The sequence below is a fragment of the Vanessa tameamea genome, chromosome 3 (genome assembly GCF_037043105.1).
Source record: "Vanessa tameamea isolate UH-Manoa-2023 chromosome 3, ilVanTame1 primary haplotype, whole genome shotgun sequence".
NCBI lineage: Eukaryota > Metazoa > Arthropoda > Insecta > Lepidoptera > Nymphalidae > Vanessa > Vanessa tameamea.
In genome coordinates this window covers 9,082,517-9,098,823 of record NC_087311.1, presented here as the reverse complement: position 1 = coordinate 9,098,823, position 16,307 = coordinate 9,082,517, and the positions used below count along the sequence as shown (strand labels likewise).

Below are 16,307 nucleotides of genomic sequence, written 5' to 3'. Positions count from 1 at the left end.
AATAATTATGAGCAATATTATTCGCTTGTCCTTATTGCTACATTTCTTTAGCCGAAGTGTATTGTAAAACATAGCAAGAATCTGAGTTCAAAGTTCTCGGCCACCATCCTTACGTCGAACCTTCCTTCAGACTTATTTTGCACATTGTTGCGGTGCTAAGTGCTTATAATAAAATGATAGATGAAAAAAAAAATTACTGAACGACCTTGACACCTACAAATTTCGTTAGAGTGGTGGTCCTATCCTATAGCAGGATTCTTAAAGTCACGCCGTGGTTTCTGCCTTTTGTCTCGCTATTATAAAAGATACATATAATAATATCATAGAGAAAGAAGAATATCATTATATCTATGTCAGATATTACATTATAAACAAAGAAAAGAAAAAACAAATTTGAGCAAAACTATTACCTGCCTATTACTGGATTATGCCTTTATTAGTATAGGCAAGATTCCATAGAAGTGTAGGTCAATTATTATAACTGAAACGTCACATGGCCTTACGTAATAATACAATAAGATTTTCCGCCACCGACATTCACCTTGTGTAAGGTTTCCTAAACCACAGTCAGTCGACACAGGCCGAGGGTGAACATCATGTTGGTGCAAATACTAATAATGATGTACATCGCCACCTGCCTCCTGTTCTACGTCGCTCATGTCATCGACTACTACTTTACTGTCCTGTAAAGTCCACGTAGTAACATGATAAGTGCTAGTAATGATGTAGCGCGGTGGATATCGAGTTGAAAGCTATGTGGACAACATTCCGAGCAATCTTGGCGAAATTCCGACCACTTGGTGAGTAGTTTAACGTTAAGGGAACTATAAATTGTTTGATACGTCAACAAACAAATGCCAAAACCGACGTTATGTTTGGTACAAAACAAATATTTAACGTTATATATTAGAAATAGAGCGTAATCTAGTCTAGTTATTAATAATTGTAATAGTTATTTATTCGTTTTTATAAGAAACACTATTCGCATTTTTACAAAATGAACAAGAAAAAAATACGGCAATATTAGGTTAGTACATTGTGATACACCATTAAAGCTTTCTTAATCACAGGCAAATCCATTAGTAGAGGTTACTTAGTATTCTATAGGTCGTTCATTTGGTTGCGCTCCTTCAAATATTAAAATACAGTCAAGATCGAACTCAGCCATCTATTCCGCCTGTATTTTGCTAACACATTTTAGCTACGTCTTTTTTGTGAATTATTTTTAGCTTCATCTGCAGCTTTTATCTATGTGCGGATTACAACTGAATTTTAAATCCGTCCTACCCAACCGATTTAGCTAAAATTTTGCACACATTTTTGCCGCTAGTGATAAGAAAATCTTCCGAAATAATATTTTATCTTGTTTAAAATTGCTGACGAAATAAAAATTGTTTTAAAAAGCATTTTATTAAGTACAACTTATTTCTCAAACTTCATTCTAAAGCATTTGAATAAATTAAAAATTCTTAAATAATAATTATCTTAATTTGTCGTGTTCACCATTAATATGAAAAGTTATTCTTAGGAAATATATTGCAAATAAAATACTAGTTATTGTTCATGGTTTCCCCTTTTCTTTGAACATAAACATACTTACTAAACGTGTCAACTTTTGTTTTCCGTAAATCTCTTAAATACAAGCAACAACCTTACTAAACTCTGTACGATCTGTTAAGTGGATTAAAGTGATGACGTAACCAACAGACAGACAGAGTTGCTTTTGCATTTATAATATTCTGATTCAAGTGCATTCTGTTGCAGATTTTTCATGTTTTCTTCAAATGTCATATAATAATCTATCTTCAAATATACACAAATATCTCTTGGTCTTTAAAGATACCTAATTCGTCTGAAGGGGTCTTTTAATAGCGATTTTCTCTCTTACTACGTTGACATGTTAAGCTTTAACTCAAAATTCTATAACAATATTATAAATATGTTATTAACTCTGTAGGCCTGTCTGACAATCAAATAATTAAAAACCTAAAATCCCAAGAGCGAAGCCGCGGTTAACAACTAGTATATTATATAGTTCTAAATAAAAACTATCATAATGAAATAAATTAAATTTTATAAGCTGAATTTTTTACCCATAAATCCCTACAAATATTATGAATGCAAAAGTAACTCTGTCTGCTACTTTCATTTGAATTAGATGAAATTTGGTTTGTTGAGAGTTTAAGTCCCGGGAAAGGGCATAGACTACTTATTTCACCCTTTGAGGAGGCAAAATGGTGGTGAAGGTTTGTGGGCTATAAAGTACGAGAAAAGTCACGGGTTCAGCTAGTAGTACATACAGGTAATAATATGTACATAAACGATATCTCATTAAAATCGATCTTAAAATAAATCGTGGCTAAACAATGGAAATAAAATTGAGCAACATCCAAACTTAGGTAACGTAGTGAGTATCATTGAAAATATTTCCATAAATGTTCAGAAATGTTTTATACTTATACAAGCTGAAAAAACTCAGGAATATATTTTTATCATTATTGTATTCGAGTTTCTTTGTTTTCGATACATTATATTTTAACATTAATGTTACATACGATACATTATATGTTACATACCAATAGACCACTTCTTAAATTTTATCTCCTATTGGCCGAGGCCGCCATATTGGATTTGTAATGACGTTTCTTAGTCATGTACTGTCATCAGAACTCAGAGCGTGTGCAAAATTTCATCCTAATCGAAGACCGGGAAGTGGGTCAAGTTAAGATTCCAAGATTTTCTTATATACATAGTTACAAGTGAAGCTAATTAAAGCGTGTTAAAAAGACATACATTCTTACACATTAAATTTTCATCTTACTGTTTTTTTTGTTGTTCGATATTATATAAGATTAAATTAATTTATCTTAAAAAAAAACAAATATGAACCAACATAACGAGCACACTTTATTATTGAACTAGCAGATTCCCCGAATTAAACACTGAAATTTTCATGTATTAAATATGTATCAATTATTTCGATATAGGACCTTTCAAAAGAACATATTTAAATAAACACGCAGTAACATTTCGATTTATACATATACATACATGTATCAGCTATCGGTTAATGTAATATTTATACGTGTTTATCTTTTTAAGTGGATGACTCAAAACCGACGCCACTATCATTTCGTCTGAAATAGTTATCAAGTTACCTATATTTCATCTATTTCATCTATTTCAGTAATAATATTACTGACAAGCTTATAAGTGTATAAATAATCTAATAATGCCCTTTTATCTAAAAGCAATTAATCTATTTATCAATGTTAATTATATAACATTCCGCTCATACTGATATTAAAACTTTAATCAAGTTTTCTATTATCTTGTGAGTCGCGGGGAAAATCTTTAATGTCAAGTGACAAGTTCCCTTTTGACTTTGAACCACTACGAAAATTGCAAAAAAAAAATAATTAGAGAATTTCCAAATTGTCAAAGAAAACACTTTACATGCCATTTTTTTTATTCCTAACAAAATAATAATAATAAATCAATATTCGATAATCTTGAAATAATATATTGCAGTTATGTGTAAAATTAGGACTATCTACGCAGACCAAGCCGCGGTGCATTTAAGCTAGAAAACAAAAGCTTTGAAACTTTACACGTTGGTATTGCATTTGCTGCAAATGAGTCGAATCTTTTGAAATCGTAAGCACTCTTACCATTCTCATTTGTTTCAATTAACACGTAGCTTGCACGAGACCGACTTCAGACGTTATTCAAGCTGCCATTGTGACTATTTCTAGGGTTTAGTGATTCCACGTGCCAGCACTACATGCACTGATGGAATCGGACAAAATGAGTACTTGCAGTAAAATGCATAACAGTGTCTTAATATAAACCAACATCCCAGGTAATTTTTATTTAACAGTTTGTTTAAAACGATATAAAAACCTATCTAAATCTTTGGATCTTCCTGATTGCTTGTGACATGAGCTCAGTCAAAATAAATAAAACGTGATTCGACCATTTAACTAATTATTTATTGATAGATTCAAGGTCATAGTGTGGAATGACTTCGTTGAATATTATTTGTACTAATCTAACCTCATTTTAAGAACATTTTTAGAAAATATTAATATACTAATTCAATGATTATAAATAAATTATTTTTAAAGTAGAGGGTAGGATTGAAATCAATGCTTTTAAACTGCTTTACAATTTACGCCACAGTTCCGTTTCAGTTGAATTCCTTAATAACTAATTCCGAAACGGGTTCAAGAACAGCCGTGTTCCAGATTTGCTGTGATTATTACCAGTGGTAGAGGCAAAAATTAATAATGGAACATTTTTAAACGGACTTAAAATGTTTACACACAGAAAAAGAAACAATTTTTTTTATCGTCACACATTACTCAAATAATAGCGATTTAAATTTCATGTATAATGAATGTGTGGCAAAAGGAGCCAGATCAGTATAGCTGAATCGAATTACTGCACCGGCTTTCAGTTGGTCCCTTAGGCACGGTTAATACTTCATAAACTATGAATAGTGTGTTATTTTAGTACCTACACATACTATATACATATGTTGTGCTAACCGCGTCACGATTTGCGTTTGATGTCAATTATTCTCAATTGATTAGGCCTTATGAAATTAATTGACTCATTAAGAATCACTTACTTATATAATTATAAATTCTCGTTACGTAAATTAATAATTTTACCAAATAATACTTGAAAGCTTTTACATTAAGGAATGTATAATTTTATGTTTAATTAATGTTATTTGAAACGTTACGTATTAGTACCTTCTTCACAGTCTGAGGTTTATACAAAATCAGAATTAAAATGTTGATCATTGTTAGAATTATTTTAATAAAATGATGACAATCATTGTGTTTAGATAGCAAAGGCTTTTTAATACCAGTTCTTTCTAAATAATTACTACTCGCCTTCCCTCAAGATATAATTATACTGTATTATCTACACATATAATAAAATCGTAACTGATCAAAATCTGTACGTATAAAATATTTGAGAAAAAAAATGAACAGGGGGTTAATATTTATTAACGCAATAGATGACAAAAATGTAATTTTTAGGATTTTTGTCTGTTTATCTGTTCGTTTGTTACCGCTAATATTGGAAACGGCTTTACCGATTTGGATGCGGTTTTCACTAATACACTGTAGTTAACTCATTAAAATATAAACTTTTCCATTTCATATATTTTCTAGTACCTTTTAAAATTAAAATACCTTATCTCAATTGAAAATTGTTTTATTTACAGCTGCAAGTTCCTTCTTTTATCTCTTTCCATTACATGAGCTTTGAAAGAAACTCGACATCTTCATCAATTTTCGAACAATGATTCTGTTATGGATATAACGGTATTTAGAACGGATTTCCTCTTCGGAAGGCCTTATTAACCCTTTAATCAATTACCAAAATTTTTACTGACTCTTCTCATTAGACCACATCTCGAATCGGTGTAACGTTAGCCAATTCAATATGTGCTTATTTTTTTTTCGGATTGATTAGGTGAGACGACGAATCTTTTGAAACACAGCTCATTTCCTGACCCTTGACCGCCTCTGATAATATCGCTAATTGACACTTGATGATACTTGATATAAGATAAGAACATACCTATGCGTAAGGCATTATCTGAATTCTGATATTGTAATAAAAATATTTCGAATATTGTAACAATCCCGTCTATTGATAAAGATTAACTTATTTGTATAATTCGGAATGATTAACTAAAGAAAAATCACATAAGTTAGATTTTTTTCGTTCTACCATACAATTTACATCAACATACAAAATCTATATATTTCACCTGCATGGAAATAAATTAATACTAACTATAGGGTTTTTAAACATTTTTATAAATTTAATTTACTTATTGAGGAAGAACACATTAAGCACTTAAAATGACTAATTCAAAAAAGTACATACATTGAATAACGTATAATATGTATTACATATTCATTAATATTTTTTAATATATTAATTGTTTTTAATAATAAATGTAAATGTGTGCGTTATTTTATTGTTGAATCGAACACGTTGCCTCCGGATGGATGTATCGACTTCATTTCTGTAATTACTATCCGCGCTCTAATTAAATTAAACCTTTTTGATCACATAAGTATTATTATATATCGTAGTTGAGTTAATGTAATTTTTACCACCCTCTGTAAATAGGATTAGTCCGAGAAATATTACTTGGAACTGTTATAATAAAAAGTAGAAATATCTGGGTTAGTTTTCATTCGATGTTTTCAATGTTTTTCATGATCTATTTACCTTAAATATTCTGTTCTTCTACCACTGCAGTTCCACGTGGTCATTTTGAATTTTTAAGCTAGAAATTGAAAAACCATTATAGTTATATAGGTAAATAATTCGCAAATTGACCTTTCCAAAACATTTATCCTGGTAATAATATTGAATTCGCTTGCTATCAATTTGGCACCCAACGTGGGACAACCGTCATTAACGACTGGTCAGTCGATACCCAATGGTCTGGAAATATTACAGAATGCACTGCCAAACGGTTCGATGTCAATATAAGTGTATTGATACATACATTACTTTCAATTAGCTTTGGAGTAACTAACGACCCAATGTAGTACATTAAATAAAGGTAGATTCACAATCTTGATACATAGTGGCCTCAAGTATTTATATATCAAATCAAATCAAGTTCATTTATTTTATATAGAAGCATTACACTTACTTATTGTATCCATCTTGTAAATATCTTGATTTCTTTAAACTGATGCCTCAATAATTGTTTAGCTCCTAGGTTATAGATTTTGCGAATATCCCTTTCCTGCAACACAAATATCGTATGGATAGCGGCTGCGTTACCCCAAAGATAATACCGTAAACATCATACCATGTAACTGAAATATACCTACTAAGCGAGCCGTATCAACATCGGTAAACAGTTTATTTTTATAACCGCAAATGCCGCGGAGTCTAGTCTATTCGTCAATACGTTTATATGATTTCCAGAGGTCCAAGATGCAAACAGGCAACCATTGCAACTTGGCATCAACAGTTGGAACAAGAAATCCAGCTGACTCAACTGAATCCGTTGATTCCTACATCTTTTCACATTTGGTGTACTATATTTTACAATATTTGTGTTTTTTTTTTATTTTATTTTGCCTAAGAATATTTTGCGCTAAACTAGTGTACTATTTCAGAGATATCATTGTTTACGTCGTCATACTGTATCTGTTTTCTATTATCTTTTAAACTACGAAGGTATCATCAGCAAACAATACTATATCATGCTTGTTCCTTACAAAAAATAAAATAAAGCCTACGTACTTTATACACCTAATTCTTAAAATCCGGCAACATTCCCCGGGAAAAATACGGTAGAAGATGCAGCGTAATCCAACATCTCATTACTTTCATCTATGTATAATAATTATACTATCTTCAATCCGATTGTCACAAATTGGATTGAAGTTAGTATAATTATATGTATAATGGCTAACAGGCAATTTTTTACTTAGAATTCAACAAATTAATCTTAATAAAAATAGTGTAATATAAAAAAACACAACATTCTTTTATAACTGTATTATATATACCTACCTACATTGCACAGAATTTGCAATTTCTTCTCGTATAGCCTACCTTTTTTTTCGCTGGAAAAACGTATTACGCGTTTCCCCCACGCGGAAGTGGGGAGGTATGTGGGACTCGCCGGTGCCCAAGATGTTGGCGGTACACCGGAATACCCACTAAAAAACCAGCGGTACCCGCTTTCGCATGCTACCGTGACGCCCTGAGAAAATCCTATAGCCTACCTAAAGAAAGATTACACCAACGCCCAATATAATATATCATAATGGCTATCTTTTTATTATTCCAGTCAACATAATTTGCAAATAGATTTTGTAGGTGCACCATAAAAAATCTTAAACTTAGCCATAACTATAACAAGTACCTACTTGATTTTTATAATAATAATAATAATAATACATTGAATTTTTATAATACGTTGCATAATTTGTATATTTCTGAAACTTTATAAAATATTTCTTGTAAATTTCAATATAATTTTGCAATGTGTCGACAAGTAGTATTAGTAGTGGATATACATATTATATAATATGTATTAATTTTGATAAAAATGTTTACATACATTTTATATTCCATTTAAATTATACAATACAATGTTTACAATGAAATTAAATAATAAATACATATCACGTATTATTTATGAAGTAAAATATTGTATTTAAGAAAATAAAACAAAAATAACAGCTTTATTTTTTTGGCAAATTAAATAAATAAGTCTCGCTAAGCTTGCTATCAAAACTATATTTTATATAATGTTATAAAAAAAAACACGAGAACTATATATTTTAAGTTTCAGCTATACTTTAAGTTTTAGCAAACCATGTCTAACAACTAAACAAGATTTTTTATCATAACATAATACAATCATAATATATCAGAATAATTATTCCGTTTATTTTTTTTAATTATGGCAATCATAGGTCACTGTCCATGTCACTCTAGTTCTTATATTTTCCGTAAAGCGCTCCTGTGCTCATTTTATTAGTGATTTACTGTATGCAGAAGCATAAATATCGATATTTTATATTTCTAAATATATGTTCGTAAAATTTGCTATAATAATTTTACCACTTCCACTAATGTTAATTTTTACTGTAAAAAGATTTACTTTTTCTCTGTATTTTTTTAATTTTTCTACAATATCATTGAAGCTAAAATTTTTAATGTGCAATTTGTTTGTTAAATATTCGACGCTTTGAAGGCTCGGTTGGCAAATAGTAATATCGATATTATTAGATCGACCAAATAAACTCTTTCACATCATTATCGTTTGTTGTGGGCGGTGGAAGTTAAAGCAAGATCGATAGAACGCGTAGCGGTTGTTTGTGATGTCAACACGTAATTTCATGAGAGCATAAACATTTTCCAAAAGGCTCCTATTAGTATGCGTTAATTGCTTTATTTATGGTAACGCAAAAAATATTTACAAGTATCTAATACGAATAAAAATGACGATTCAATCGATCTATCTTTACTTTAGAATCGAAATAACTCCGCGGTGATAATGTGTGTCAAATTTAGTGTTTTTTTAGTGTTTAAACGTTTTATGAAATTGTGACTTAGTGATCTGTGAGCGTTATAGTCAAACAGCTGGAATGGCTTTACGGGAGTATGTCGCGGGATTTTTCCACAACCACAACGTGATGGCTCCTTTCTCACGGTTCTACAGAGCCATGGTGCTCAAAATGAACCAACGTAAGCTACATATATTCTACCTTAAAATTATCTTTATCTCGATGCGTATAAAACAATGATATACATAATTAGTTCTATAAAACCTATTTAAAATATTTTAATATCAGTTATCAATACAAAAAATTAATTAATAGAGAACCATTTATTTAAGAGTTATGAACCCCTTCATAGAATTTATACAAATAAATATATAATTTTTCTAGCACTACCATAAAATACAAATTTATTATTCTGTTACATTCTCAAAGTGAATATAAAAATTGATGATCAGAATATGTAAACCAATAACAGTACTAATGACTGTTCAGAGATTGTCTAATTAACTCCAGTCAATATATTTTATTTTGAATCAGTCATTCATCATATTTATTCAATAAATATGTTATTCACATTTAATAGAGCGAGATGGGTATGTTCCATAACTAGTTAAAATGAATTATAGTCCACAATAACATATAACTTTTTGAAGGAAACTTACATTTATATAAAAGGAAAATACATTGCTTAGAAGGAGAGAAGTTAAACATATCCTGCATATTTTCTGATTAAACAATCTTCTCTCCTGGATATGGTTTTCATTATCAACTTAGCCTATTAAAAAAAATTTAAACTCATTTAAAAAAAACATTGATAAATTACAACATTACTCAATATAAGATTATATTTATGACAAAGGTCAACTTAGTATTTGTTGATTTCCAGGCAGGATATCCATAAATGGAATTTTAACTTTATTGGACATAAACACTAATGAAAATGGTGGAAATGAGCAACTATTATATTGAGTTGTAGTTTTATTACATTTCTTGCTAGTTCTATCATAGCCATAATAATAGTATTTAGTTTATTTTTGGTTAATTAACATATATTTATATGGTCTGCTAGCCTATTCCACCTAAGCTTTTTTTTGTATTGGATGTGTTACGAGAAGTTACATTTTGTATAACATATATGAATAATGAAATATGTACGAATTAATATGTATTATGTAGGTACATATTAATACTCTGTTATATTTTTATGAAAATAAGCAGAACTTAATATTAAGGTTAAATTTGTATATATTCATCATACATATACAAACTACATTTATGTATGAGCATAAACTGTTTCTTGAACAGTCTAAACACATTGTCTGATTATGATGACAGTCTTATTACTTACAAAATTATGCAAACATGTTAAATATTTAAAGGGAATTAATTTGGTTAAAATTAATGATTCAGATATTATAAACTTGTATTGCTTAATCAAGATAAGTTCATTTAGCCTTAAACTAAAAATGGAACAATATCATTGTATGTTCATGACAAACATTAATTAAAAGGAACATTTTTATGTAAAAAATTGTTAGCAATACAATTTTTAGTAAATAGCCCTAAGCCTGCATCAGAATATTATAGTTCTGATGGTTATAATATCTTTCAGGAAGTGATATAATTGGAATAGAATTAACAATATTTCTGAGCATACATATAAATAATGCAATTGAGTCTCATCACTCAGTGTGTGAATGTTGAATTTAAAAAATTCTGACTGATCTCATACAGACCGACTAGAGTTAACACTAAAAATATGATACAATTTATGGGCCCTAAATTAAATCAATGTATTTCAGTAAAACCTTCACGTTAACCTTAACATCTGCTCCACTAGTAGCTGTGTACTAACCTTGACACGGCCAACAAGACTGATTAGAATCAAGGCATGTTTTATTAATCCAAGGTTGTAGTTTCTTTATTTTCTTAGAAATATTTATTATTCAACAAGTGAATGTTAGAAAAGTTGACATAGTTATTTTATTTTACAAATTATTATTTATTTTTTGCTTTTCCTTATTACTATATACATATATACTGATATGAACCTAAAAATTATATGTAGTTTGCTTCATAAGAGATATGAGTGATTTTTTCAATCAAATTTAGGCTTTACCTTCAGATATCAGAGCCGACACCATAATGTATACCTTATAGACTTTTAATTAATTAAAAATAATAAATGCTTAAAATTAAAAACATTAAATAATGATCTCATTACAAGATACTTTTTTGCATATGAAATGATGCATGAAAGTTGAAGATAAAACCTTGTCTCTGCTCAACATTGTATTAAAATGTATTAAAATAATAAACTTGCGACAATCTATTCTGAGTAGGAATGTGTGATGTCTTATTTCATCTTCTTGTTATCTAATTATCTACTGTTTGTTATCAAACAGTTACCTATATCTAGAATAAGTAATTAAAATATATTAATGATATAGTTTACATTTACTGTATAGACAGTAATCTTCAAGTTATTTCAAGTAAAAATCAAAGTAACATATATATATATATATATATATTGCCATAATTATTGATATCAGTTTTTCCTTAAGGTGTAATTTTCAAGTATTAAAGAAAATGCATGTTTATTTACCAACAGCATGTTATTTATAAAAAATATGTTGATATAATATTTGCTTGAAGTTTATTTATGACTCTGACTCTGTTTAGCCAATTCCTTACCTTAAAATTTGGCACAAATATTTTTGGATGTTTTTATGGTGAAGGTTTTTATAATTTACCAAATATTTAACCAGCAAAAAAAAATTGGTTAATTTTTTTAGACTAAACCAGTTTACATATTATCAAAATAATAGGAAAACGAAAATTACATTTATAACATAGACTATTTATATATTATATCGATATTTCTCTAGAAACAGATAATCAAAAATAAAAATTGTATCTTTTAATTTTTCACTTCTAAATGATAGAGCGCATAAAAATCAACGATGAACGATACAATCAATATTGGATTCCGAGAACCGAAGTGATCGCAAAAAAATAAATTTACCCCTTATTTTAAGATTGCATAGGAAGCAAGCAAGCATATATATATATAATTGACTGGATTAAAACTCCAGTCAAAAGATTCATTGGATTGCAAAGTGAAATTCGTATGTTAAGCTATTTTTAAAACATCATAGATTTATTCACTGACGAAGGTGCGCCCCTCCACCCTTATTTTGTATGAGTGACGTTCGTGCTTACAATAGTTTTAGATCTTAGTGTGCGTGAGACGACTAATGTAAGAATAAGAACAGCAAAAACATAAAATAAATACATTATATTTGTCTTTACGCCTTCCTAAGTGTACAGATCTATACAATCGCTATAGTGCGTTTGGTTCGGGACAATTTGATTGAACCCTAAAATGTTACTTACACATTAAAGATTTCCGCTTACCAATGTATATGTTTAAATAAGGAAAGTCAAAGTAGTTCAGTACCTTTTTCTCCTTTACCAGCCGTTTTTTTTTTGGCGAGCTTTAGTGTCATCAATAGTTATTTCTATGTTAGCTTTTTAATCTGTATTTATAATTGACGAATACGTAATACCTACAAATAGCCGTTAATGATGGTACTCTTTTTTGTTTTGTTATATTCTCCCTCAAAAACACGTATTAAATTATATTATGTACGGTAAAATGAAAAAGGAAAGGATGTCCCTTCCTTAATAAAAAAAACTTATTACGCCCGGCCTCCTTTACCCGGATTACAAAAAAATAATTGCCTTAGAGTACATGTTTGCGACAGTAAATATATTGAAATCGTTTTAGGAAATTATATAAAATAAGATTCATTCTCCCCTTTTTATAATAAGAATATAATAAATATACTTACAAGAATTTCGTATAAATACTTGGGATACTACACTCTTTTACTAGTTCAATTTTTTATTCATGGTTGGAAAGTAGACAAGTAAAGGCTAACTGACTGTAAGAGGCCACCTGTGCATATTAGCATTGTAAGAACTCTAAGTCCTTCATTTTTTATAAAGGTAAGCCAGTGCACGCCCGTCTGGCACCAACCACCCACTCCCCATAATTTATTCTACCGTAAACTATTTTAAACCGATTTCAAACAAAAACGTTCCGAAGATTTACATTTTGAGGATAATTTAATAATGTTAATTCAAATATATAATCTTTCGATCAATCATATCGCATAATGTAAAATAAAAACATTTTATAATAAATATTCTATATGGACGTAGAATTGGAAAATAACAGCGTTCCACTTGATTTTCCTTTTACCGTCTTATCAGTGCTTAGACATTTATGTATTCATATTTAATAGACCGCGTCTTCCTTTTTATATATAATTTGTTTTCCTTTAAAATAATATTCTTTATAATGTTATGTATATTTGTTATTTATTGTTAATATAACAGATGGTTCTAGAAATTTTGTCATAGGTATATTGTAATACAAGGAAGAAGTTTAAACTTATTGACTTTGGCGAGACAGTGTATATATTATGCTTTTACAACAGGATCTCCGAATATAATTTAATGCTTATCATGTATTGTAAAAATAAATAATAAAAGTAATAAAATTAATAGGCTTATAAACACACATACGCAAAAGTGTCGTGACGGTCGCAGTGTTCCATTTATTTTGGCCTAGCTCTCATTCGCTAAGTGTCTGGAGTCTAAGGAACGTGCAATAAAGAACTTCATTCTAAAAATATAGTTATATCGTTTGTGTCACGTGTCGGAAGTCTAGTCTATTTATTATGGTGTCAAGCATGACTTACTTGTCGTCACGTATGAGGCATCGTTGCAGGTACAAGACAATAAATACGAAAAATTAAAATAAGCATACTCAGAAAAAGGTGAATGTAAGTGCTGTATGATGATTCCACACTTTAGCCATATTCTTCTCCCATTCATCTCCTGATTGATTGGTTCCTCATATCAAATTTAAAGTTTTTAGGTGTCACCTAACAAAATGGTCGTAATAAAAAAAACTAGTAGAAGGAAATTGCCGATATATAAACTATAGTAACTAATCTTGTACTATGAAAACATAAATTATCAAGTGATTTGAGCTTAGACAGTTGCCGTTTTATTTTTCATTTGTATAAAAAATTATATATGATAAATAACAACGTGAAAACAATTTTGTTACGTTATTTATGTTTTATGATTAATACGAGTCTGCAATTCAAGGAAACTTATAATTTACAAGATACTGTGGAAGCGTACTTTATACGAAGAAACCTCTGAACTTCGATCGATACGAAAAGCGGCTTACAGTTAAAGTAGTTTGAGACGCACATTATTAAGTATACTTATAGTTAATAAAGTCTTCTGTGGTACATTTTCGGTGTTAAATGTTGTATTGATAATACATTAATCTAAAACTAATTCAACATCTTTGCGATAACTATAACGTTGAAACGTTGCCGTCGCGTCGCTTAATCGTAGATATGGTTGATGTTTATTTAATTTTTCTCGATTTTGTCTGACGTGTACGTGAGACGAAATGAATAACTGTTACTAACCATGTCCAAGACTCGGGAAACAATGCAACATTAGTATTTTACTTACAAACAAAAGCCTTAAAACCGATTTCTATGATTCTAACATAAAATATAACGAACTTCCATATAAACTTTAATCCCCAATTTCATCCTCTTGGGTGATGAATTTTCAGAAACGCTTCTACAGCTATTATTTATACGTAAATAAATTTCCATACAAAATTTCCATTTAACCTCAGGAGGATAATTTTGAAAAAGGATTTTAGTGCCCACCTATGTTTCAGTAGAAATTCCCGTGCAAAAATGTCATCAATCAAGTTTCAAATGTGAGTCGGTCATTTTAAAATTTTATTAAGTAGATGCAATCGTGGAGTAGATATATCTATTTAAGCATTAATTTTTCATTTGACACAATTATATAATTTATTAATACATAAAAATTAGCTTGTCATTTTAATTTTTGTATATAATTACTGCCTGGTGTTGCGAAATGTTTTCTAAGCACGTGTCAAAATTTATAAATTAGCGTTTTAATTTCATCCAGCTTTATTACTAAACTCTTCTTGTGACTAAATAAACTACAGCGTTTATTAGTCGACATCTTCGTGTATATCTGGATACCTCCATATGGAAACCCGCGCATGCCTCCTTGAAAGCTGGTTAGTGCTGTTGGCCTCGGTGCATTTTAAACGTATTTGCAAGTACTCTGTCAAGGGTGGGGGCAAGGCCATTTATGCCATTTTAATCTGTATATACTCATGTATCGTTACTACTTAAGACCTGAAATTGCTTCAGAGGAATTTAAAATAATATATTTATATTTAAATCAGGTTAAATATCTAAATACTTATTGAATACATACTTATATTTAACGTTTTTAAACAAATCTGAAATTGGATACAAATATTTATTGAATTTAATAGAGCACGGCGAATGGTCTTTATAAGAATTCTTGACCCGTGCAATATGTCCTTATCGTTAGATCATGTCTTTGAATCACCTTACCTAGAATTGAAATCTTAAAAACCTAAACATTCCTGTTCCAGCCGAGTAATCCTGTAAATGTCAAAAGACGTCTACAATTTTTATATTTTACTTGAAACTTCTTTTTCACTCCTTGTTATTTAAAGAGATTGCTTCTTTTACTCTAATTCAGAGTTGGGACTGAATCGTAGACTCCACACAACCTGATATTATACGTTACATTTACGGAGTGAGAAAATAAAAGTTTTTCTAACTGATGTTATACATTAAAATCCTTTTTAACGTCGAATATTAAACGGACAAGGTTATTTTTATTGTAATCTATACTAATATTGTATATGTGAAAGTAACTCTGTTTGTACGTCTGTTGCTCTTTCACGGATAAACCTTAACCGAATTTGATGAAATTTGTTGTAGCAAGCTTGAACTCCAAGGAAAGAAATAGACTACTTTTTATCAAACATCTGATGACGATCCCCTCAAACGCGAGCCGTGGGCGACAACTAGTGTTTTTTTATATATATAAGTATATTAATGAATGAAGTATTAAGTTTAACTGCTTCGTAACATTATGAAACTATTCTGAAGATATACATATTCTTAAATGATGTTCTTGGCTTCTTGGTATTAAAAATAGCTGAATCTAGTTTAATGTAAACTTTATCTGATGTTGATTATGCTATTAAAGATCGGATCAATTTGCCGTGAATGTATAATCGATGTCGTGATTAAATACACTGTAATATATTAT

At 29.7% G+C, this 16,307-nt stretch overlaps 1 protein-coding gene across 11 annotated transcripts in view; it reads left to right on the top strand.

The window, feature by feature from the left end:
• Nucleotides 1–16,307, top strand: part of Atp8a (ATPase 8A) — an 86,418-nt gene that overhangs the window by 40,503 nt on the left and 29,608 nt on the right. Inside the window, exon 1 of one of the 11 annotated variants that reach the window (XM_026635821.2) lies at nt 548–800. The exons of 9 other annotated variants lie outside the window; for them this stretch is intronic. In XM_026635821.2, the coding sequence (XP_026491606.2) occupies nt 755–800 (46 nt within the window). In that variant the 5' untranslated portion in view covers nt 548–754. Of the gene's footprint in view, nt 1–547; nt 801–8,833; nt 9,259–16,307 lie in introns of those variants that run through there. One more of the 11 variants, XM_026635820.2, reaches the window with a different exon arrangement.